This window comes from Olea europaea, chromosome 20, assembly GCF_002742605.1.
Source record: "Olea europaea var. sylvestris chromosome 20, O_europaea_v1, whole genome shotgun sequence".
Taxonomy (NCBI): domain Eukaryota; kingdom Viridiplantae; phylum Streptophyta; class Magnoliopsida; order Lamiales; family Oleaceae; genus Olea; species Olea europaea.
The window spans coordinates 15,815,050-15,842,598 of NC_036256.1; the positions used below are offsets into that span (position 1 = coordinate 15,815,050).

At 34.2% G+C, this 27,549-nt stretch overlaps 1 protein-coding gene and 1 pseudogene across 1 annotated transcript; both read left to right on the forward strand.

The window, feature by feature from the left end:
* The first annotated feature begins 270 nt into the window (after positions 1-270).
* Positions 271-15,299, forward strand: LOC111369811 (annotated as a pseudogene).
* Positions 15,300-22,453: 7,154 nt separating this feature from the next.
* Positions 22,454-26,139, forward strand: LOC111369812 (stachyose synthase-like). The gene is made up of 4 exons (XM_022991479.1): positions 22,454-24,100; positions 24,202-24,379; positions 24,531-24,898; positions 25,383-26,139. Exons 1-4 carry the CDS (start codon positions 22,622-22,624, stop codon positions 25,944-25,946), a joined length of 2,589 nt encoding a protein of 862 aa, XP_022847247.1. The 5' UTR covers positions 22,454-22,621; the 3' UTR covers positions 25,947-26,139.
* Positions 26,140-27,549: the final 1,410 nt, after the last annotated feature.

The following is a 27,549-nucleotide window of genomic DNA, read 5'->3' on the forward strand; positions in this document are numbered from 1 at the left end:
AATGAGAAAATGGGTCAAATTCTACAGGATCAAACCTATGGGACTTAAGGAATGATATAAAGACGAAAAAAAATCCAATAGATTTAAAACTTCTTATTTTGAACGTGTTCATTTATAAATTGTCAAACGCTGAAAACGAATCATTTTCGAGGAAAATTAAAGATTGTTTTGAAAATAAAAATGAAAAATGAAAATGGAAATCAATCGCTACCTAACTTAAAATTGGTTTTACTTATTTCAAGTGCAGCCTGACCCACAGTCTCTCTCCAAACATAAATATGCGTGACAGACCAACAAAGATGAAACACATAAACCCTGGAGATTGCTTCACTGAATCTGAAGCCAACTTTTCAATATTACCAAAGCCATGCACAATTGAGATTTATGCGTTCCGTGTACTTATCTCAGATCGAAAAATTGCAATGGCTACCATAAATTATTATTTATTTGCGGCATTCTTTATAATTATACTCACCTGCAATTTCCCACAGGCGACTGCTGATTCCATTCAAGGATGTGGCGGATTTGTTGTGGTAGTGACTGACTGCTGAAAATGATTTCGTTTTCTGGTCTAATGAGACACATATTTAGTGTATCTTTCTATAAGTCATCTTATTTTTGAGCGGAATCGGTGTTAGATTTTAGTTTTGAACTTCGCTATTGGGTTATTGTGGAAATGAAATATATTCTTGATTTTTCAGGCGAGTTCCTCGTTGATAAAATCAAAGCAGTCAACTTCAGCGAAATTGGATTATTCTCATATTACTGTATGAGGATTGGATTTCCTCTGGATTATTCTTGTACATGAGATACTGTTAGATTTAATTTGTTTATGGACTTTTTTGGGCATGAGCAAGAATAAAGATACTGAGGCACTGCTATGTAGGTTGAGCTTCGGACTTTGGACGGTTTAGTTAAGGAGAGCACCCAGTGTGCTCCAAATGGTTACTACTTCATTCCAGTCTACGACAAGGTACTTCATTGGATAGATTTTTCTTGCAATGCTGTGATTTTAGTTCCCTTGAACTATTTTATTTATTTATTTTATTATTATTTTTATTATTTTTAATTATTATTATTATTATTATTATTTTTTTTAAATAATACCCGTGTGAACATGAAATCTCAAGTGAGTCTGGGAATAAGGTTCATCTAAGCTATGGATGCCTTGTTGATTTTGTCTAGATACTAGAGAACAGGATGCAGGGACATAGAATTTGGCTTGGGTGTCAAACTTGGTGAACTTGAAATTTTAATAGGGGTTTGGGGATCCACTTAGGATTGTAAATAATCTTGAGATCCTTGGGAATAGGGTTCAGATCGGGATTGGGTCATCTATTGCTTGTTCAAGACCAACTTGATAGCTGAAACAAGCCAAACTCAAATACAGTTTAAGCTTGTCTCATCGAGATCACATCTGCAAAATTGTTTATATTGATCAAACTACTTAAATTCACTATAATTTAGCTCTATACATGTTCGTTTGAGCTGGTGAAACAAATGGCCCAAACTTTAGTATTACCAAAGGCATCACCACATCAGGTTGAACAGTATAAAGCTCGATTCTACTCTTTACCTGTTCTTATCTTTTTTTGCATCAGATAACACTTCATTACTGAACCTTATCAAGTCATGAGATTATCAACTGATGTTGATCAGAAAAAGGAAATGATCTCCGAACCATTAAAAGTAGAAGGGTCCTTGTTGTAATGTCGGTCATTCTAGCTGAGAAATTATGTTTGCTAGTTTTAAGTATCATTAAATGTGGAATAGCGTAATTCAACGTGTTGATAGAGTATTCAAATACACGGTCAACTTTGTCGAAGAGAAAAAGTGGTTGAAAGCCAAACAGAGATAGCTGATTTTGCGTATCTTTTTGGATCCTTTTGCAAGTTACTACGTCGAGCTAATTACTTCCCGAGTGTGTTGAAACTCAACCCTGCGTTTGCTTTTCAGTGGCTTGTTTCATTTTCTGTAACAGCAATTCTATTTTTTTCCCCAGTTTTAGCCCCTGATTTCCTTCTTGGATTCAGGGTTCTTTTGTGATGAAGATCAAGGGACCTGAAGGATGGTCATGGGACCCAGAACAAGTTCAGTATTATGATATTGTAATATATTTCTTTTGAAGGATAACTGGGTTTAATTTTTCAAATAAGCAATTTAGTTTTGTATTTGTTGGTCGTTTGGTGTATCTACACATATTCTGACATTAGATACTTCTTTCTTTAGGTTCCTGTTGTCGTTGATCACACTGGTTGCAATGCAAATGAAGATATAAATTTTCGATTTACTGGGTATGTAATAAATGTTTGTAAATTATTAATTTCTTTTTACAGCTGTATTGTTTGATTAGTCCCGTTTTGCTGTTGACACCATTGTCACTACCTGCAATAAAATCATTGCCATTCTAGCATGTGCATTTCTGAACCATGGACTTGTGGCTTCTCAACCTGTATTATAGAACTGTAGCTTCATTGAGTTACTACTTGCAGGTCCACCATATCTGGAAGAGTTGTGGGAGCAGTTGGTGGAGATAGCTGTTCGGATAAAAATGGAGGTCCATCTAATGTAAACGTCGAGCTATTGTCTCCCAGTGGAGATGTTGTGTCTTCAATTATAACAACTTCAACAGGGAGTTACTCATTCACAAACATCATTCCAGGTCTCTGGTTACCTTCCAATTTCATTGGTGTATTTTAGCATGAGTAAAATATGCAAGAACTTCGAAACCATTATCGGATGTTTACTCTAGATAATTGTGCATAAATACTATATGATGATGGAGTCTTTAAGTGTATCATCAGGAGAGTAACAGCTACTTCAATCGAATAAGAAATTTCACCACCCAACTATGATTTCTTAACGCTTGTTTCTACCCTTTTAGTGATGTTCGTTTTCTTAACAATAGGTATTCTTGGAAATAGGAAAATACACAATACGTGCGTCTCACAGTGATTTGAAGATTGAGGTCAAGGGTTCTGCATAGGTGACGGCAGGCATTCCCTTTCTTCATACGGGTTTTGTAGTCAACATGAAAGAAGAGGAATGCCTTTTACGTAAAAGGTTTTCCTCAACTATTATGTTTCTACAAAACCATTTTCTTCATACCATAATTATACTCCTTAAATCTTTGTCCCAAGGCCCCTCTTTCTCACCAAAGAGTCTATCATTATTAAAATTCATTTCTTGTAACATTCCCACTTGGTACATACCACATTTGCAGGTGGAATTAGGGTTTGAAAATGGCGTGGTTCAAGATATTTTCTTTGTTTCTGGCTATGATATTCGCGGATTTGTGGTTTCTCAGGTACATATTCATCAATGTTTTAGTGTGTTTTTCTTTCTATTTTTGTTCTTTTTTTCAGCCTTTAGCAGCAAATATTTTGATATAGCTTAATAAGTGAATGTTTGTGTGCTTATAAGGAGCTTTTATGCACTCCCAAACAAGTCTAATGCTGTTCAGATCGATTGTGTTAAAAATCACCTCATGTTAACTTTACATCTAGAAATATTTATTTCTTATATCATTTGCTCTTTCTGCCACTCTGTATGTTATTATTTGTCCACGAATAAATTTTTCCTATATGATTAATAAATCTTTCAATTGCATGTTGTTAAGATCATATATTGCTTATAGAGGCATAATATTTCTGTGTGCTACCTTTATTGTGCTGATGTTGTTCAAATTTTTACAAGACAATAAAAACTTGCCAGCTGTTATGCTCTTTGTTGCAACATTCATCTAGTCATCAGAAAATGAGAGAGTATAGCATTGAAAAATAAGTTTCTTCTTTGAATGAATCTTATTTTCATCAATTGCTCACTGAGTCCGTAGTAATACTTCACGAAGTATCAAGTTGCATCCTGTTTTTTGGGATCTGTAAGCTGTTGTCATATTAAGTAATATGTTGATTTGGTTGTGGTCATCAGTGGCCCTAATTCTCCAAGAAATTGCTTTGGTTATTTTGTTATTCTATTTGATAATGAATAAAACTCTTGTCAATGATAGGGAAATCCCATACTGGGAGTCCATATTTACTTGTACTCAGAAGATGTCTTAGAGGTGGATTGCCCCTATGACTCTGGTAACGCACGTGGACTGGGAAAGGCTCTTTGTCATGTTGTCTCTGATGCTGATGGGATGTTCATGTTTAAATCAATACCTTGTGGTACTACTCTTTTATCTCTATAATTTATTACTGATCACTGATGATTCTTGCTGGTTTGTTATATTTCCTTCAGATTGCAGTTGTTTTATGTGGTCCTTTTGTTTTTTAACCCAATTTGATACACGAACCCATATCTCCTCAATATTGGCCTTCAAGTTTCTAAGTTTTTCCACATCTCAGACCTTTTACTCTATATGATTCAATATGAATTTGATCGTATTCTTATATCCAGCATAAGCTTTGTTTTTCTATTTTTTTCTTCAGTAATCAAATATTTTATTATCAAAAGATAATACATAGGAAGTGTATTATCAATTTAAACAAGAAATAAACAATATGAAATTGGGCAGCTCGTCTATATGACTTGTAGCCGCAGCATTAAACCAAATATATAATGTTAAATAAAACAATTCTCTAATTTGTTCTGTCCGTGCTTGATCATCAAAACACTGAATGTTTCTCTCTCCACACACACTATACGATGCAATCCAAAATAAGGCTCCAAACAATCTTGCTATTCTTATCGCGAAGCTTTCTCCTTCATGCCTTTAACAAGTCTTCTATTCGCCTCGGCATAAGCTTGGTTTTTCACCCCTCACTATATCTTGATCTGGGAAATGTAGTCCTATCTGTCTCATTGATGTTGTCTGAGCATAAACTCAGCTGTTGCTTTTATCTTTAGATACTAAAAGGGCCATTGCCTATCTAAATAGCTTATTTTTTCGTCTCTCTTCATCTGTGGTAATTAGCTCACCTACTCTCCTGAATGGGTTTTCCAGATGTTGACTGTTTGTATTAGTCAATTGAAGTTACAACAAGGATTGCTAAATCTAATTTATCTTGGATTTGCTGCTTAAATACATGAACTGATTAGGTACATTCTGGATTTTTTCCGAAGTAAAAAATTTCTGATCATGAAAGCAAACGAATATCCCCTTTCCAGACCCTGTATCTATGTCAGTCGGTTTTCTTTTTCGGGACATACGGAGAGTTGGTGCTTCAAAATATCTGCTCCTGTGGAATGCACGATAATAGACACCATTATTGTTTCTGAAAACCCATTAAATCTTTTGAAAGTTTAGTAATTGATTTGGTGACATACCTGCAGGTATCTACAAACTTGTACCCTTCTACAAGGGTGATAACACTGTTTTTGATGTTTCACCTCCTTCCTTGTTGGTGTCTCTTTCGCACGATCACACTATAGTCGCTCAGAATTTTCAGGTAAGATAGTGATGGTTTTAGTTATCTTAAATTGGAAATTTTCTCCCAAACTGGTTATACTTTATGCATATGTTCCCTAAACATTTCTGTCACGTTATAATTTCAACAACTTATAACCCCAAACAAGCATTTATAGTTCAAGAGGCTGCACGGAAAAAACTGTGCTTAAATTTTGCTGCAGGACAACCCTGCTAGTTACTTACATTGGCCTTTATAGTCAGAATGTTCTGTATTTATACATTTGAAAAGATCACTTCATGATTTGCTTAAGCTTCTGTCTATGCAAGTAACATTGTTCACATGTGCATGCGTTAGCATCTTCACATAAATAAATTATGAATGGATATTACCAAATTTAACCTAATTCTGTTGCTTGAAAAGGACTCGTGCTGGTGTTCTTTGAACTTCAATTCTTTATTAAATTTGGTATAATGTCTACATGGTATGCCCCATCGGTGTTACCTAGGTTACTGGATTCTCTGTTGGGGGTCATGTTGTGAATGGAAATAGTGATGGAGTGGATGCTGCAAAAATTATAGTAGATGGTCATGAAAGGTCAATAACCGATAAAGAAGGATATTACAAACTTGATCAGGTTAGTTTAACTTGATCAGGTTAGTTTATCTTTCTGCTTATAAGTGCAACATTTAGTTTCAGTTTGTACATCTTCAACTCAGAGGTTGTCTAATCTGCAATTTCTACTTCTTAAAAATTGTCTTTGTTTATTATTATTTTTGTTATTACTAACACTTCCCCAATTTATTGTCCAAATTATGATATGGTTAATGTTGTTGCTATTTTGTATTTACATGCGTTATGCCCATTAGTTAGTCCTTACTCAGTTAAAGAATAGTATCTATCATGCTACTGAAGTCCTTTTCCTTGTTTTTAGAGCTTGAATAAATTATGGTTTCAGTAGAGAGTATCACTATATGCATGCATTTTAAATGGTATTCCAATTCTTCCTATCTCAACATCATGCATGGTATCTTTCTGTCGGACAAATTCCTCTCTACACATTAATATGTAATGGTGTTGATTCTTTTTTATTTTCCTTCTTTTATGGTTAATTGGTTAATGCTTCCAGGTTACGTCTAAAAGATACAGGATTGAAGCTAAGAAGGAGTACTAAAAGTTTGAAATTCTGAATGACTTTTTGGTAAGTCAATTCCATGGTTTTTACCTTTGCCATATCATGGTGCATTTATCATTCTCTTGGAAAACTAAATAGACTATAAAGTGACAGATATTTTAGTTCGAATTCTTGATCTCCTTTTGATTTTAGTAAGCTTCTCCATAAGCTTCTTTGTTTTTTGTCCTCTAATTATAATTGAATTCCTAGGTTTTGCCAAACGTGGCTTCAATTTCTGATATAAAAGCAGTATCATATGACATATGCGGCATGGTGCAGATAATCAGTAATGACTACAGGGCTAAGGTAATATCTATATATATCCCTGCATGTATTTTGAACATGTAAACTTCTTCTTTATTATTATTTTTTTCCCATAAATAGGGGATCAAAGGATTTCCATCCCTCAAAGGGAGGTTCAAACCCAGGTCATTTGTCTTCGCTCTTATTGCTTGAGCAAGGCCTGGCCCTTTTTGAACATGCAACTTTCTCATGTTTATAATAGTAACTAGTATCATATGATATATGCGGTTTGGTGCAGACAAATATATTTTCTTTATGATCTGTCTTGTCATACATTATTTTGACGTTTGTTAAAGCTGCTAACGCTCCACTTTTATATTTGTAATTAGCAAATTTTATTTATTATTATTATTTTTTGTCCCTGAATCTGATTAACTCCTGCTTTTATATTTACTTCATGTATTTATTTGAAATTTTAGGCACAAGTAGATGTCCGTGGCTCAGTAGTCTGCAAGGAAACATGTGGTTCTTCTGTTTCAGTTATGCTTCTAAGAAAGGATGGTAAAAGTAAAGGAGAGATGACAATTAGTTTGACTGATCAGAGTAGTGAATTTTCATTTTCCAATGTCCTCCCTGGGAAATACCGCATTGAGGTAATGCCATCAGCTTTTTATTCTTTTTACTTTTGAAACCTACTACATCTTGTCATGATTAATTTAGTTTCTGCTGTGATGATATTATCTTTGACTTTTAATACTCTTTCCATGGGTGCTTCTCATTTTAAATTGTCAGTTGCTTACATTTTAAGGTTATCTCCACTTTCTGAAATTGTTGCCATGTTATCTCCAGTAACAACATTCACCAACAATGACACCGTTGCAAAGATTCTCCCCTCCCATCAATTATGGGTGTCACCTGATAATAATTAGCCGTAAAATTCTAGATATAAGTCAATCGCACATGCCCTGCCAGTCATCTGGTTATCCTTTATTTACTTACCAATTCTTTTGATCTTCTCGTTCCCATGAGTCTTTTTGTTCCATTTCTAGGTCAAAAGATATTCCCCTGCAACCATGTCAGGAGATGATATATGGTGCTGGGAACAGAGTGGTATTGATGTGGATGTGGGTGCTGACAATGTTGAAGGGATTACTTTTGTTCAAAAAGGCTATTGGGTCAGTGTGACTTCCAGCCATGGCGTGGATGCTTACCTGAATCAACTAGATGGTTCTCGTGTGGATTTGAAAATAAAGGTTGGTGCCAACCTTTGAATATTGAACTTCGTAATCTTTCTCTCTTTGTATGAAGCCCTCATTTATAATTTTTCTTTTCAAATTTCAGAAAGGTGCACAGCGCATTTGTCTGAAGTCTCCTGGTATGCATGAACCACTTTGTAGACTCGTGTATTTCCTTTGGGAACTCCTCCTTGAGAATTGATACATCTAATCCATCAGTAGATATTAAAACTTTCTTTTTTTTTTTTTTTCCTGGTGGTAGTTGGACATGTACGTCTTTTTGATATTTTTCTTTATCCAATTGTATTTTCTTTTTCCTATTGGTTTCATTTGTTTCTTGTTTCTGCAGCCCATTTATTTAAAAGAGAGAAATATCTCCTTAGTGGACATATAAATGTTGATACGAATTCAATCGGCGGTGATGAGAATTTACCTGATCATATATCCATGGATATGTTAGATAATGAAGGAACTGTTCTTGATGGTACCACTGCCTGACTTGTCTCCAGTGGAATTGATCAATCAACTGCTGCTATCTACAAATATTCAGTGTGGGTTAATTCTGGTGAAAAACTCATCTTTATCCCTCGAGACATGCGGTATGTGCATTGCTATTTTTTCACTTATATCTCAATGTCTATTTTGTTTTGTATTATTATAATTGAGACGTGAGCTCTCGAGGAAAGTTGATCATGCCTGACTTTGGGCTATGCATTTTCATGAGATGGCCTGTTTAATGTTTAAATAATTATCTATTAAGTTTTTTTATAGGATGAGTTTTTAAATAGCTTGTATTTCACATAAAAAAAGTGGATAAAAGTCATCTTTAAGTCAACAATATGTGTTGGTAATGGTGACTTAAGGACCTCACAGCATGTGTTTCTATCGTACAGTCTACTTGTATTGTGCTAAGGGTAAAGTGGTGCCAAGTTATCCTCTTAGTTCATGGTCACTATAACAACTTGCTTCTTCTTTTCAGATTGAATTTATTGGCAAGACTGTCAGCAAGGTATTAGTAATCTTAGTTTTTAGGACACTGAACATTAGCGTTGCCCTTTTTTTAAAAAAAAGCAAAACACCAACACAACCTCAAGGGGTTTTCAAGCGCCATCAAGGAAGGCTGCTGAGGATTTAGATTCCCTAACCGTATATATGTAAACACAAACCACAGGAATAAGAGAAAGAGAAGCATAAATCTGACCTCCCAAAAGCAAAAAAAGATGCAACATTAAAGGGGGGGAGTATTACTTCCAATACAAAATGAGCAAATGAAAATCAAACTAATTCTAATACTATGAAGTTAATAGCTATCTATCTCTCGAAGATGTTGTGGTAGGTTAAGGAGTCTATACTCCTGATAGTTGAGCTGATCCCACCCCTCATATGCAAGCGAATCAGCTACTTAGTTCCCCTCTCGATAAGTGGAGGAAATAGTATCACGATCAATAGAGAGACGGTGTCTAATCTGTCAAAGAATGATCTGAATCGTCATATTCGTCCACCACTAGTAATGCAGTGAACAGCCACTGAAAATTAAAACTAAGTGAACTAGTAATGCAGTGAACAGCCACTGAAAATTAAAACTAAGTGAAAATTGATTTTATTAAAAAATCAGAAGTATTAACATAAAGATAGAATACATAAATCTACTTTTAGAGAATTCAAATTAACGTGTCCATGTCACGCTGTTTTGGAAAATCATGTTTCGGCATATCTTTGTTCATGCAACATAGGCTTCCATCTTTATCTTCGCTCGAGTTATATATTGCAACTATATCCTGAATAATTACTGACAGCATTGCCATGATAAATTGTATGCCCTTACTCCATTTTTCATATGCTACAGGAATGATGGAGGAAAGAAAATTTTGTTTTACCCAAGACAACAATATGTAAGACGTTTTGAGACTATTGTTTCAACTTATATAGTCTGTTTTTCAAATCCCAATTTTTAAAGATTTTTCACTTTTTTTTATTAGGTTTCAGTGACTCAAGATGGTTGCCAAACTCCAATTTCTCCATTTTCTGGTCGGCTGGGGTTATATATTGAAGGATCAGTTTCTCCCCCACTTTCTGATGTTCATATAAGAGTTTTTGCTGAGAGAGAGAGCCATAGTGCTCCACTTAAGCAAGGAGATTTAGCTCTTGAAACCAGTACTGGGACGGATGATTTATTTGTTGCAGGACCTCTCTATGACGATATAACTTACACTGTTGAGGCATCAAAGGTTTGAAAGCTAGATAGAAATAATTACGTTTACATTTATATTTCACATGATGTCAGTCTATATAATAGCTTTCAGTAAATACCCATTAGGATGCTGCTGCTGCTAGCTGATTAAACACTAATTTGTACTTTTCTGGGGTTTACTTTGCTGTTTGTACCCATGCAAATTCAGAAGAATTTAATAATTGAAGCTGCTGCATGAGAAGTTGGTATTGGTGGAATAGACTGTATATTTAGTCTGTACTTGTGTCTGGCTAATCTTTGAAACTTTATAGTATAACGTTTGACTCTACCTCTTTTCCCAATCACGCCTTCATTTTTCAATTTACAATAATATTTTTTCTTAGGTCATCTCTGGTGTAATTGTACCATCCTCCTGGCATTTTCTTTTCTTTTTATTTGGATAAAATGCTGTTTCTTCCCCAAGGGTTACCTTTAATTGTTCATTTACGGTTTGACCTATACTGAAAACCATATAATCCTTTATTAAGAGGGGCGGCCTTGCAGACATGAGGACTTTGGAGCAGGTTCCTTGACGTTTAAAGCGATAACTCTTGGCTGAAGCCTACTTCTTGCTCATGCTAATTTGTGTCCATGTTGGATTCTTTGGGACCTAATTGGTCGCTCCTTTCTCCCTTCCCCTACTCTTGAAATAGATGAAAACTCACTATTATTTTGGCACTTATTATCTGAAAGATGAATTTTATTTTCAATTCCCCCCTCATTATTATGGTCAGGTGTTGCAAGCCTTGCCTAATTTTATGAACTTATGACCAACCAATTGAAGTCCATTTATTTTACAACCTTTTTTTTTCCTAGAAGGCATATGCGATGAATGACTTAAATTCAAAATAAATCTGGTCAATATGTCTATTTTTTTTCACCATTGGAAGCAACGCATAGGATACTCATTATTAGAAACATCTTGATCTGAGGGCGTAAGGAAGCCTGTGAGTTCACCATGCTAGGGGAAACTTACAGAAGTTTATATAAATTTCACTGCTGTCAACATATATAAACTGTCTTTTAACTTTTGTTCTTTCTTGCAGCTTGGTTATCTTGTAAAGCCAGTTCGACCACATTCCTTTTCTTGTCAGAAGTTCAGTAAAATTTCTGTGCAGATATATTCTAGAGAAGACATGGACGAGCCTTTCCCTTCTGCCCTTTTATCATTGAGTGGTGAAGATGGATATAGGAACAATTCAGTAACTGGTGTTGGTGGAATATTTACGTTTGATAACTTGTTTCCAGGGAGTTTCTATCTTCGACCCTTATTGAAGGTACTTCGTCTCAAATCCTATCAATGCCATGCTTGCATCACTGTCACCGTTTTCTCTCTCTCCACTTATTGGTACTTCAGTGCACCCCAAATTTTATCTTGATCTGTGACAATGCTGCATTTAGGATGCACCGTCCTGGACAAAGTTGTCCTCTGGAAGGTCAAAAAGAAAGAATCTCAAACCAATCATTGTTACTTAACTTTGTCTTCCTTCAAATAAAAACTGATTTCTTATGTTTTCCCTCATTGACATGCAGTTTTAAGTTTATCGAGATAGTATTGAGTGGACATGTGATATCACAGTGCAGTGAATGTTATTATAATAAATGTTTGTTACTCTTTTCTTGCTCCCAGGAATATGCTTTCTCTCCTCCCACTCAGGCAATTGAACTTGGCTCTGGAGAATCCAAGGAAATTGTCTTTCATGCCACTCGTGTTGCTTATAGGTAACTATGTGTTGGGTCTTTAAGTAGTGATCTGTTACAATAGCTGTGATGAAGGTTATGGGATTGATTGTCAATGTGCTCGAGTTTCTTTATTTCGATTTGAGTTCTTAAACTTCATCATACTCTGACTCTCTTTGTGAACTGTAGATGATATGCTTCTCTTCTCAAGAAGTCATCATTTACTCTCCTCATGTTTTGTGTTCAGCTCTTACAACTTTGAAATTGTGCAAATGTCTCGTCATTTTATACGAGAGCAGACGCTTCAAGTTTTCTAGTTATTATTCCAACTCTCTGTAACTTGTTTTGTGGATTCTTCAGATTTACTTACTGAAAATGTGATGGTTAATTGTTCTCAGACATGTTTTCTTCATACCCGTACTTTTCATGCGCGCGTCATGTCATTTCAGTAGTGCGGCTTCTTGGCATAAATTGTTATATTATTCATGTTCTGCTTCATTTAAAACCACCTTTCTTCCACCTCATATGATTGAACTGTCTCTCTCTCTCTCATTTACACATAGAACTTTGCTGTTTTGGGTGGATAAGCCTTCCCTTGTCATAATTCATTTCCAGCATCCTTCTATACCTAGTATATATTGTCCTGACCATGAATTGCTTTACTCTCCCTTCTATACCTAGTATATATTGTCCTGACCATGAATTGCTTCACTCTCTCCGCAGTGCCATTGGCAGAGTAACTCTCTTGTCTGGTCAGTCTGTAGAAGGTATCTCAGTGGAAGCTAGGGCGGACTCAAAAGCATTTTATGAGGAGTCTGTAACAGATTCATCAGGCAGTTATCGCCTAAGGGGACTCCAACCTAATACTACCTACGTAATAAAAGTAGCAAGGAAGGGTGAACTTGATAGAACACACATTGAACGTGCATCTCCAGAATCTGTTACTGTTAAGGTCAGTTCATTTTTTGATGTTTCCAAGATGTTAAAACAGCAGTACCAATGTTTTATTGTCAATAACCAATGATCTCTCAGCTTACACTACAATTTCTGAACGCTTGCACAAACTTAAGCAGTATTTCATTTTAACTGTTGATTATAAACAATTTTATTATTATTATTTTTTTTAATAATACTGTGATATCTCGACCAATAAATGTGAATTCATTTCATCTTTTTTTTATACCCAAGTCAGTGGTGAAGATTCCTTTTGTGATGATTTCTTGATAATCCATGGCCCTTTCGACGACTCCACGATTTCAATGAATATGGTGCTTGTTCTACAAATTGAAGCAACCATGGAATTAAGTAAAAGATATTGAAGGACAGTAACATGTTGGTTGTCTATTTTAGAACATTTCATATTGCTTTGATTAGTTGCTAGAAACAAGATTTTGGTTTGAAGGGAACAATGTATGGTAGTTCCTTCGATCATATATTTCTTTATGATTTAGTGAAAGTGGATAGGGTTTTATTTTTTCTGCTTTCTTTGGTAAGTTGGTTCGAAATCAATCTGATTGATTTTTCGATCAAAAGTACTATGTGAAATCTTCGGTTTTTTCCTCTTCCTCTATCCCTATCCCATAGGTACAGTGTTTGAATCAATAGAGAAAATCAGTCTCCTTCAAAGAATTATTAGTTCCAAAAACGCTTATCAAATTTGTGTAAAAATCTAAAACGGTGTTATAGTATTGTTACCCATGACTGAATCACAGTGACAGGTAGGTGGTTAAGACATATTTTGGCAGAGACCTAAAGAAGCTTCTGTTGACGCGATTTCAGCATAACAAGTTAGAATAGGGAAGGTAAGAAAATCAAGTTAGATTTTGACATATTGGGCACAAGCATGGGTTCTGGATAAGCAATAATCAACCAAGAGCATTAAACATGTGTGACCACATGAAGAAGAAACTAAGCCTTGTTCTCTTCAAATTCGAAATCAGCTACATCAATCATTTTCATCCCTAGTTCTTGACTAGATCTATAGGGAGATATAAAGCAACTAGATTATTATCAAGTTGCGATGTCCGTGCGATGTGTTTTTCAGACTGCTCTTTTTAAGTTTTGTGTTCATCGTTTTTAATCTGACCTTTTGTTTTGAACCATGCATTTGTCCGACCTTATTTGTTTGATCTCTATTTTAGTTGTGCACGAGGACATAAAAGGAATAGGTTTTTTAGTCTTTGAACAGCCAGAAACCACTATTTTAAGTGGCCATGTTGAGGGAAAAAAGATCAAGGAGCTGAATATGCATATCCGGGTGGAAATCAGGTCAGCTAGTGATCCGTCAAAGATTGTGTCCTTCTTTCCCTTGCCATTGTCGAACTTCTTTCAGGTGAAGGACTTGTCGAAGAGTAAGCACCTTCTGCAGCTCAAATCTGCTATATCATCCAGTGCTCATAAATTTGAATCTGAAGTTATTGAGATTGACTTAGAGAGGCACCCTCAAGTTCATGTTGGTCCCTTAAGCTATAGAATCGAAGAGGACAACCACAAACAGGTAATCTTTAGCTGTCCAGCAACGATAGTTTCTTTCAAAGAAGCACTTGCAACCTTGATGCAAGTGACTTATTATCTCTACCAGCAGAAGTCTGTATTTTTGGCTTATACACTTGATTTTTCCAAGAATTTCTTTACACCTTCATCACAGAATTTTTTTGGTCGTCTATTTGGCAATATTTAACTCCGGTAGTTTATGTAGAGGAACATCCAAGTTGATATATGTATAACAGCAATAATATGTTTATAATCTTTGGTTGTATTCAGGAACTGACACCGGCTCCTGTATATCCTCTCGTTGTTGGAGTTTCAGTGATCACCCTCTTTATTTGTATGCCAAGGTAGCTGGGATGGTTTCCATCTGTTTTTTTCATCACGAATGTTGTTATTTCTTTTGACATTTTTAGCGCTGACTAAATTCAAATGAACTTCACATTTGTAGATTGAAGGATTTACACCAAGCTGCGATGGGGTCCATTTCAGGGTCATCCTCGACTGCGAAGAAAGACGTTAGAAAGCTGGTTGTAAGAAAAAAGACGTACTGAAGACTTGTTTTAGTGTCTTCTTGTAGCATAGAGGTTAGTTAACGGTAACTAAATTATCACTCGACATCCCTCGCCTCTGAAAAATCTCAAGCTTCAGCTGGATGAGTTCTAACACTTTGTTTAGCCTATTTTATTCGCACGTTGAAGGCTTTTTTAGTAGTTTTGGAGCGGTAAATTGTCGATTTTCTGTTACATTGATAGAACAAATCGCTTGTAACATATGGTAGATTATGGAGGACGATGTTACTCTTGTAACAATAGACATGTTTTTTGAGGACGATGTTGCTCTTGTTTAGTGTCTTTTGATACACAGGATTGAATAGACTAGATATTAAAACAAATAAATTTCTTACTTCTTTTTCCCATTTATAACTGAGTAAATAAATTATTTGTTTGACAGTAAATAACTTGTTCGTTTTGTATTTTTTTTGTACCTGAATTAGTTGTATTCACGTTAGTAATATTTCAGTTAATATATTGTAGAATGTTGTGTTGAAAAGTTTTAAATTTTTTTCTTAAAATTGCATTATTCGAGTATAATCTAAAATAATAACAATTAAATTAAAGTACTCTTATCAGTTTTAAATAACAATAAGGAAAAAATATGAATTAAAATATTGTTTGAAATGTTTAACTTGTGTATAAATCAAATTATAGAGTTAATAAAATAATTTAAATGTTTATTATTCAGATAGTAAATATTAGAACATACTTTTTGTCTGTTAAATTTCTAATATGATATACAAAATTAATTATGTTTTAATTTATTCAAATTATAGTTTAGAATTTTGAATAGTATCTAAATGAATTAGTTTTTTAAGTTTAGATATTAAATACTTTCTATATTTGTTATTTAATTATATCAAACTTAGAAAACAGTAGATGGCCAAAAGTCGTTGTTGAGAATTAGAAAAGAAATCGCTATGGAAACTTAACTATAACACCCAACATGATATATTATTGTCATAGTAAGTTTGATTAATTTTATGAAAGTATTTCTTCTAGTTAAAAGAGTTTTTAGCGAAAATTAGCCTAACGTGACTTCTTGGAAAAGCACTTCTGGAATAGAAAGTGCTTTTAAAAGTGAGTCCCTGTATGATTGGGGATATTTTCCATGGAAAATGTTTTCTATTTTCTAACGTTTTTTTGGTGTTTGACTGCAAAAGTTTTCATAGAATTCATTTTCCATATTTTCCCCCCATATGTGCATTTTCCTTATTTTGGTGGAAAATCATCAATTCTCGATTTTCCACCCTTTTTTCCCCCTCTTTTTGGATAATGGAAACAAATTCTAAGAATAATTGTAAAAGATGATATCCCTTAGCCCTTGTCTGAGTCCTATTTTTGTGAAGAAAATAAATTTTTGATTAGTGTATTGATGAGAAATATGTGGTTAAAAAATAAGGAAAAATTTTTTTATTTGCGTATAATATTATTTTATTGAAGAATGTGTGGTTGAAATGATGTCAAATCACTGTTAAAGAATGTATTTTGGTTGAAAAATGGGGCTCAAACAAGGACTTAAATTGACAATTTTCATGTAAAATAAAATCAAACGAACACCAAAATATAGATGATTTCTGGATCTTTTTTATTTTGTCAATGGAAACAAATTGTAGGAACAATTGTAGAAATGAATATCCCTTAAATTGACAATTTTCATGAAAAACAAGCCAAACGAATACAAAAAGATACTTTTATTTTAACATTTTTCAGATGAAAAATTATATCAATCAAATCGAATACTATTAATTGACAATTCTCACTAAAACAAATTCTAGACAATTTAATTCCCTTACATTCATTTTCTTTTCACCTAAATTCCATCTTTACAATCAAACAGAACCTTAGTTTTCAAATAAGAAATATGGTTGTCTCTTCCAAAAGCTCTTTCTACATGAAGTAAAAGTAAAACTTATGGCAAACATATCCTTAAAAACTTTCCTAATGTTTGAAGCGGCTCTATCCGTTGTGCCTGTAATAATCCCGAGAATGAATATTTGTCAACTAGACATGAAACATCACTAGTGAAATAACATCTTCTGATGGTTTACTTGAAAATCGCTCAGCAACTAAATTACAGATTCCATTCCTGAAAAAACTTGTCATCATTTTTTGATTGATTCAATCTGAAAATATATATCTGTCGTATCAGATTCGATCAACTGTTAGATGTTCATTTTTTATCAGTCAGTTTTATGTGGTACTCAATATAATGGGATAAATAAGATGTCTATTCAACTACTCAACAAAGATAAGCATATTCTGCAAACTATCGGAATTTAATTCTAACATGAAACTTGGGTGGATTGTGTTAAATCGTCATGTAAAAGTTTTGAGTTATAAAAGATAGACATCACGAATCTTTCACCGATCTTACTAAGTTTCAAGTTGGGTTCGAGATATAGAACTTGCTTGGATTTCTTTTTTTATTTTTGGGGTGGGCTATATGAACATTTTTATGAAGTTAAAATAATCGAGTGTTCAGATGAAATTGCTCGACATGATATTGGAACAAACAAGACTCCTATTTTAAGTTTCACGGTACCATTTATGAAATATGTACGGATAAATCCATTCTACACACGATGGGTGAGTTTTAAAAACTAAATTTAGATAGAAGTATTTAGATAGAGTGATTAAAATCCACCAACATGAACCGTCAACACTGTCTTTGTGCAAAAGAATGCCCATGAGACTATTTGACCACTAGAAAAAACCGCGGCAGACCAAATTAAATTTTTTTTTTCTCTCTCTCTTTCTCTCTCTATAATGGTTGTTAAATTTTCATAAATAGTGGCAACCATACTTGAGTTCCAATACTTCGATACCATAGTAAACCATCAATATGTTGGATATTGGTTAAATAAATTGAGAATTGAAAATCGATTAAAGTTCGTATCGAATTCGGCCAAATACTCAAAAGCTCGACTCAATCCGTTTAGGCAAAATTGTTTGCCACTTCGCCGCTTCGAGGCGCACAAACGGGGATCGACCTGCCCGGTCAGGTCGCGAGGGTCGAGGGGGCAGCGCCCCTCGTGGGGGGTCGGGGGCAACGCCCCCGAAAGAGAATTTTGATTTCTCTGCATGTATTGAAGGGTATATTTGGCATTTCGAAAACCAATATCGGATGAATGAGAAATTACGAAAAAGACCTCAACCATTAGTGAATAGACACCTTTTCATAAAGGTGCATTGTTTGGAAAGGGTGCATGGTTTGGCCTCAACCATTTCGTCCACACCCCTTCATGGTCTATAAATAGGACCCTTTGGGTGTCCTATTCCTCACAATTTGATATGCAAAAACGTCTCTCATCCTCTCTTCTATCCAAAATCAAAATCATTTCATTTATTTTGATTTTCTTTCATTTCATCTGTGGAGTACATAAGCCTACATTTGGTTCGTTGTACTTGTGTTTTGGAGTGCTACAAACACAAGTGTAGCCGTTGTATCTTGGGAGTCGATTGCCGAAATTCGTAGGCACCGTTGCGGGGCAAATTCGACTTAAGGACAAAGAGTCCAACTCTTGCCTCGGCTTTGTCACCATCATTATACTTATTTCGGCGTCACTATTCACAAAATTCTTCCAACAATATATATATATATATATCTCTTCACTAAAGCATGTATTATAGATCAAGGGTTTGTTCGGTAGTGATTATGATATTTGATTTTTTAACTGTTAGAGAGAAAAGTGGATCCTAACTATAAGTAAAGAAATAAAAAATAACGGTTGGAATAGTGAAATAACGATTAAAAAATCAATTTTTTAAAATGAAAAATTGCTACCAAACAAGAGCTTAGTAAACTACTTTATAGCTCAAATTGAAGAGGCACCAAACAAATAGCCAGTTGACAGGGGCTAAGGCAGATCAGGGATTGAGGCATCGCCACCTCAGCCTCTATCAACAGTGGTGACAAGCCCTATTTGTTTAGAATTTTCCAAATTGAATATTCTTTTCGTTTGATATGAATTGATGATAAATGTTTTTTGTTGGTGAGTGAGTAATCAAGAAACATCAAATTCTATAAAGAATTAAATCAAGCAAAAGGAATATAATGAATATACAGCCAAAAAATAAAAAAACAAAGAAAAAATGAATATATTCATGGTATACATAGAGAGAATAAGATTAATTACGTCATCATTGATTGAGCATATTTTCTTGAAGATATAAGTAGGGTTGGAAATGGTTCGGTTCAATTCGATTCTCTTTACAACTGAATCAAACCCAAATTTGCGAATATTTAGTAAGTGGAACATTCGAGTCTAAATTTAATTATGGAATCGTTCGATTCCCGATAATATAATAATTAAATCTTTTAATATATGAAACAATGCTAAATTATTCGAACTAATGATATGCTCAGTTTTAACTCTTACAAAATAACGTAATTCAATCTTATGTATTTTTTTGTTTTTCTCTTTGTTGAGTTTTCATATATTTGATTGTTAAAATCATTGCAAGAGGTAGATAGCGAATTCACAATAATGAAGAGGTGTAGTTGGGCTTCCAATTCGACTTCCCCCGGAACTACAGAAACGACATTACAGTATAATGTAACAGTTTTGGGTAAAAATTATGTCAATTTGATTAAATTTGAGTTGGGCTGAAAATTAGAATTAGGAAAAATCATATTTTGAGTTTGGGCTAAAGTAATTAGATAGCAGATTTATTTTTATAAAATAATTTAACTTATTTAAAATAAATAAATTTAAAAAAATCGAGAGATTTTGTTCTTATTTAATTCTTCGATTCTTGGTCTAGAACTAAGACTCGAACCAAACTCGTCGGTTCTCGATTTAGATACCCATTTGGATATTTAACTTAAGAAGAATTATTCGGTTCAGGTCGGGCCAGATAAAGTCGGGTTCGATTCAGTTCGGGAGTTTTGTCCGACCTTAAATATTAGGCAAAAAAAAAAAAAAAAAAAACCAAAAAATAAAGCATTCTGATAAAAGAAAATGGGATATTCTGTACTTTTATCTCATTATTATTGTTATTCCTTTTAAATCTTTATACAGTAGAATGGTCACTTTTTACCTTAAAAGCAGTACTATTCTTCTCATCAATGGATTCCACTCCCAATATTTATATTCTTCTAAAGCCTCTCTTTTATTATTGGCGAATTTTCTTGAAAGGTCTTTCGTGCATCGGGAGGGTTATTGGATTTCGAATTTTTTTTCCCCTCCTTTTGTTGTTGTTGATGACAACAACCTAAGCTTGACTCGATCAAATTCAAGAGGCTCAACTTGAGTTCCATTTTTCTAGTTGATAAGGGTTCGAATTGACATAAATTGAATAGTTATTGATCAACTCAATTGTGATCCTTTCAACTTCATTAAATTGAGTTAGTATTTTAAGAAGCGTAAAGCGTGGTTACGCGTGGAGTTGAAGTTTCAAACTTTACGAGCTTAAACGAGTATAGGAAAGACTTAGACATTTAAAATATATATAAATATATTTTTTATTTTATTTTTCTTATTTTTAATATTATTTTAAATTTTTTAAAATTTTAAAAATCATTTAATAATTAAAATAATACATATCAAGCATCTAGAATAATAAAATACTATATTTACTTAATAATTCCTATAATTAGTCAATAATACAATTTTCAAGTTTTCGAAATGCAAAAATTAACATAATTTTCTTAGTCTCAATTTTCAACTAAACAAGTCCTGCCTAATAGAATTATAGGAACTTAGTATATGCTTTTTGAGTTTGCAACAAAATATCGAGTCTTGAGATCATAATTACATAATGTAGATGGCACCATAGCTTAAATCTTATTTAATTATTTATATAATGTCATTTTTGACTTTTGTACAAATAAAATCTTTTAAAAACTTGAAATTAAAGTCAAATGAAAAGTATTTTTAAAAAAATTAATAAGCTAAAGTCGAATAAAAGTCTTTTTAAAAAAGAAAAAACTAATAAAGTGCACCTAGAGAAGACGAAAGAGAAGAAGAAAAAATTCAACCGTTTAAAAATTGAGAAAAAAAAAGTGTCTAAACGTGAAGCAAGACGTTTTGTTCGAGCTGTTTCTTAGACGAGCTTTTTAAAATACTAAGTTAAGTAGACATTTTTGGCTTTATAATTAAGGTCATATTTTTTGTGTTTCAATTTTGGGTATTAAAATTTTTTTTGTTTTTTGTTTTGAGAATTTGTTTTGAAATTGGAGAAAACGTGCTTAATTTGTCGTTCTGAATAATTAGAAAATACTTTTGATTTAAAATTTTATTCAATAAAATAAAATAATTTTATGCTAACATAATATCAATCAATGTATACATTTTAAAGTTGGTGAATCTTCTAATATCATTTTTCTGCTACTAAGATATAATTACAAAAAATAAAATAAAAATTGCAAATTGTGGCAAAAATAGGAAATAAAAATTAAAAATTGACAACGTGAATCGAGAATTACATAATGTTTATGGAAACAGTTCAAAAGCAGGTGAACTAAATGCTGATAGCAAAAATAAACACATTTGGAAAATTAAAACGATAAATAAATCTACTGAATCGTGTATGAGTCGCTGAGTAGTGATTCGATTTGTTCCACATTTGTGTAGCAATTTCTTGAAATACCACACCAACATACATAAACGACTTGCCATTGATTGATTATTGTTGAGAGTGATTAACGTAAATTGTTTGTCCAAGAAAACAAATCTTACCAGGATTAGGATACAACACAAAGGGAGATGCAACTTAAAAGGAAAACATGTTTGATTGAGTTTCTCTTTATTGTTTTCAGTCAATTCATGCTGAATAATTACTTAAATGTTTCACTTGTCTCTTGCAATCTAAAATGTATATGAAGTTAGAAAATATCAAATACTATGATACAAGGTTCGATTTGTCGTTCGAATATGCGATCATATATTGATTCATATTCCGTTTTATCAGAAACAACATCCCTTTATCATTATAGAATTTTTTTTTTTTTTTTTTAGATTCTCTGATTAACAACTTCGTAGTTTGACACCAGTTTCTGCACTCAACCTTCTTCAAGAATTTTTCCAAATAATCCCAAGAACTCAGCCAATAAATCCTGTAATCAAACCCCATCCCTCGGGCAAAAAGGTTTCCATTTTGAACTGTGGAACCAGTTCCAAAAAGGAAAATTGCTGACCAAGAAAAATGAAAAAAGAAAAAAAAAACGTGGCATTTTGCAAGATACATGCCAAATTGTGACATGCACTTATTAATGGATATATTCATTTTTTTGTATGTATTCTTTCAGATTTTCCTCTGAAGCATAAGAATTTCTGCCCAGCCGTTGTCCATGGAAAGCCACTAGTCATCTGTTTTTTCTTGTTTTTAGCTTTCCTAATCCAATTCTAAGAAGGAAGAAGAAATATCCATCCAACTTGCTTGTGATTCTACATATTTAACTTAATTATTATTATTATTATTATTATTATTATTATTATTATTATTATTATTATTATTATTATTATTATTATTTTAAGTTTCCATTCCCTTTTCCCTCCAGTTTTCCCTCCTATATATATCCCCCATCATCTCAGAGTTCAAACAGCACCTTCCAAGTTCTTAGCTTATGATTTTGTGTTCAAACATAAGCTTTCTTGGTTGTTCCTCCTGAGTTTTCAGTGACAATTTTTCCCACCTGTTTTACTCTATTTCCTATTGCAATGGCACATACAAGTGATCCCATCAACTCAATTTTCAATGTTCTTAAGCCAAACAAGAGGGATAATCTCTTTGAACTTTTTGATGACGAACTTTGTGTGAGAAATGTGCCTTTGCTAACTGAAGTTCCTGGCAATGTCACCTTCAAAAGTTTTTCCTCTGTATGCCAAAGCTCTGAGGCTCCTCTTTCCCTTATCCGTCGGGTCGAGTCCCTTTCTTACAAGGGTGGATTCCTAGGATTTAAGAAAGGGGAATCCTCAGACAGGTTGATAAATTCCCTAGGGAAATTCAGTGGAAGGGATTTCCTTAGTATTTTCAGGTTCAAGACATGGTGGTCTACTCAATGGGTGGGGAAATCGGGTTCGGATTTACAGATGGAAACACAATGGGCTATGATAAGTGTACCTGAAACAAGGTCTTATGTTGTAATAATCCCAATAACTGAAGGGAAATTTAGGTCTGCACTTCAGCCTGGACTCGATGGACATGCTATGATTTTTGCTGAAAGTGGCTCATCAAAAGTGAAAGCATCATCTTTTGATGCTATTGCTTATATTCATGTTTCTGATAATCCTTACACTTTGATGAAAGAGGCTTATAGTGCAGTTAGGGTTCATTTGAATTCATTCAAACTTATTGAAGAAAAATCCCCTCCACCTCTAGTGAATAAATTTGGTTGGTGCACATGGGATGCATTTTACTTGACTGTTGAACCTGCTGGAATCTGGCAGGGAGTGAAGGAATTTTCAGATGGAGGGATTTCACCACGATTTTTGATCATTGATGATGGGTGGCAAAGCATCAACATGGATGGGCAGGACCCTCACGAGGATGCTAAAAACCTCATTATTGGAGGAACTCAAATGACTGCTCGTCTTCATAGGTTCGAAGAATGTGAAAAGTTCATAAAGTACAAGGGTGGATCAATGACGGGGCCTAATCGTCCACCATTTGATCCCAAGAAGCCTAAGTTGTTGATTTCCAAAGCAATTGAACTCGAGAATGTTGAAAAGGCACGGGATAAGGCTGCTAAATCTGGTGTGACAGACTTCTCTCAATACGAAATTGAGATTGAGAAACACAGAAAGGAATTGGAACAAATGTTTGGTGGAGAAGAGGTGGGAAATCTCCCGAACAAAGGATGCTCGAGCTGTTCTTGCAAATCCGAAAACTTCGGACTGAAAGCTTTTACAAGAGACTTGGAGGCAAATTTCAAAGGATTAGATGATATTTATGTATGGCACGCCTTAGCTGGTGCCTGGGGTGGGGTGAGGCCAGGAGCCACCCCTCTGAATGCCAAGATTGTGCCTTGCAAACAATCCCCTGGTCTTGATGGAACCATGGCTGATCTTGCAGTGGAGAAAATGATTGAAGGTTCGATTGGACTCGTACATCCAGATCAAGCTGATGAATTTTATGATATGATGCATTCTTACCTTGCTAAAGTTGGTATCACAGGAGTAAAAGTGGACGTTATTCATGTAAGTTCATTTTTAGTGATCTTATTTTTCCTTTTCCCTATAGTGTTTGTCGTTTTTTACCGATTTTCTAACCAATTTAATAATAAACATCCTTAATTCAGACACTAGAATATATGTCTGAGGATTATGGAGGTAGGGTGGAGCTTGCAAAGAAATATTATAAAGGGTTATCAAAATCCCTATCCAAGAACTTCAATGGAACTGGACTCATATCCAGTATGCAGCAATGCAATGACTTCTTCTTGATGGGAACTGAGCAGATATCTATGGGAAGAGTTGGTAAGAAATACTTCACTTTCTTGCTTGCTGTCTCAAATACAACAAAACATGTACTAATCTCATAAGCCATTCTTCTCTTAATTTACAATAAATTGGTGCTACCCTTTTTGTTGACGTATATCCTCGCTTCTTACCATACCGTATTTAACAGGTGATGATTTCTGGTTCCAAGATCCGAATGGTGATCCAATGGGAGTTTATTGGTTACAAGGTGTTCATATGATCCATTGTGCCTATAACAGCATGTGGATGGGACAGTTTATTCTACCAGATTGGGATATGTTTCAATCTGATCATTGTTGTGCAAAATTCCATGCTGGGTCCAGAGCTATATGTGGAGGGCCTGTTTATGTGAGTGACTCATTGGGAGGCCATGATTTTGCTCTCTTGGAGAAGCTGGTTTTCCCTGATGGTACCATTCCCAAATGCCAATTTATGGCTCTCCCAACAAGAGATTGCCTCTTCAAGAACCCCCTCTTCGACAGCAAAACCATTCTCAAAATTTGGAACATCAACAAGGTACGATTTCTTATTCCAGTAGATCTAGATAACATTGGTACATAACGTGGATTCATACCGACAAAAGGATTTTATATTCATTTAAACGCCAAATATGGAATATGTATAGAGGAAGGTTTCATAGATTTTCAATAAGGGTAACTTATTTGTCAATTTTTCCACCGGAAAAAGTTTATCTAAACATTTATCTTTTGTCCATTAGCAGATTATATACATAGGCACATGACATATTGCCAACAGAAATCAAGACACTGGATAGCACTACTGAATCATTAATTCGAACACGGCAAATATCTCTTACAACTATATCCCTCTTTTTTCCCGGTCTAGTTCGTCCACCTAGTTAGATTCAGGCATGCTACACTTATTAGTGCAAAGTACCCAAAAATTCCACATAACAAGTGTGGGAAAGAATTATGCATTTAGTACTTGTAGTTTCAAATTCCTTAATTGATTTGTTTAATTTTCAATCAAAATTTCACAGTATGGAGGTGTGGTTGGTGCATTTAACTGCCAAGGTGCTGGATGGGACCCTAAGGAGCAAAGGATCAAAGGCTACTCCCACTGCTACAAGCCAATATCAGGTTCTGTTCATGTGAATGATATTGAATGGGATCAAAAGAAGGAAGCAACAGAATTGGGAGAAGCTGAAGAATATGCAGTCTATCTCACTGAGGATGAGAAACTATTCACGACAGCTAACAATTCCGATGACATTCCGATCGTCATCCAGTCGTCTACTTTCGAGATCTTCACCTTTGTCCCGATCAAGAAACTAGGCCGGGCCGCAAAATTTGCACCTATTGGACTAACCAACATGTTCAACTGTGGAGGGTGCATTCAAGAACTGGCTTACAATGGGACTAATGCAGAAATTGATGTTAAGGGTGGAGGAAATTTCTTGGCCTATTCCAATGTTTCACCTAAAAAATGTTACCTCAATGGCTCAGAAGTTGGATTTGAATGGTCTGAAAAAGGCAAATTGGGATTGTCCCTTCCATGGAATGAAGATACTGAGGGCATTTCTAATATTACTTTTGTTTTCTGATCAAAATCCTAAGAAAGTCACAATGAGTGGCGGTTAAAAATGTTCTAAGTGTTTCTGTTTTAGTTATTTAAGTTTCAATGTTAAGTTCAAGAAGTGATATTATCAATTATAATAACCCACAAGGCCAAGGAGCAATTGAGAAGGATTTTTCAGCTGGGATTGTCTCTTTATATAGGAAATTTGTCTTTTCAAGCACTTAATTTGGTGGTCCTCCAATTTACCTTCAAAAATTAGGTTTATTTTATTTGATCTATTTGCCTGCCAAGATAAGTGGGCATTGAACACGTACATATATATTCCTATCTTTGGAGTCAACAGATAAAACACAAGGATATGTTTATGTAAATTGGTAGCGCTAAAATTTGTTACAGAAACAGTTTTTCAAGTAGGGATGGATGTGGATCAGATTTGTTTGATCGATTTGGTTTGAAAAATGATCAATGGGTTGGCAACGGTTCGATTATGGGTCGGTTCGGCCAAAATCATAACCGCACCACAAGTTTTTTGACTATGTCATAACCGTACCATAACCATGTAAATCGGTTTGGTTAATAACCACGAAAATAAATTATTTTTTATAGGTTCATCAATCAAATTGATATAAAACAATTTATGAAAAAAATCAATGAAAACAAAAATACAATATTCGAAACGAAAATGCAAACATTATCCCAATTTTCAATTGCAAAATACAAATTTATAAAACAATATTATAAATATAATAATACTAAACTTTTCCTTCATTCTTAATTGTTGTGCATCGAAGTTACTTGATTCATTCTTTCCCACAAGTCTTACTAGCATAGATCAGCACTTAAAGTTGATTCCTATATAGTAAATAAGAAATGTAAGTAGAGAATACAACGATACTACCTATTCCAGAATGGTCTTAACTAAGATTTAAATAAAAAAATGTACCTCTTCATCAGCTTCTTTCTCGTTAAACATTGCACAAACTCTAAAGTATGATGAAGGAGTAGAATTTTCTACACACAATAGAAAAAAATTAACAATAAAAGGAATTGTATAAATAAAAAATATAAAATAATAAATCCTACCATGAATATCAGTCCAAAGCCAATCCCGAGCACATATGAAAGCTTCTAGAGTCTTTGGGTGAAGCCTATTTTTATATGGACTCACAAATCTACCACTTGTACTAAACATCGACTTGAATACCACAGTAAATATTGGAATTGCTAATAAATCTCTTAAAACCTTCTGTAAAGTTGGAAATTTTATTGAATTTGCCTTCCACCACGTTAATAAATCAAAACTTTCCATCCTTTGTAATACTGACTCGTCTAGAAAAACGTCGAACTCTGTTTTTACATGATCAGCAGTAATAGAATGGCTAACAAATGTAACAAATTTTCGAAGGCGACGACGACTTGGATCGTGGAGGCAATAGAGTCGTGCATGAGTTTGTGATTTATGGAGAGTGGGGTTTGCATTTATATACTGTCATACTAATACTATTTGAGCTAATGGTAAGTGGGCTGGTCGACTGAGTCAAGTAGATGTAATGGGGGGATTTTATTTTGAACTGGATAGAAAAGTAGTGTAAAGCCCAATAATCAAATCAATTGTGTTTTATTTATTT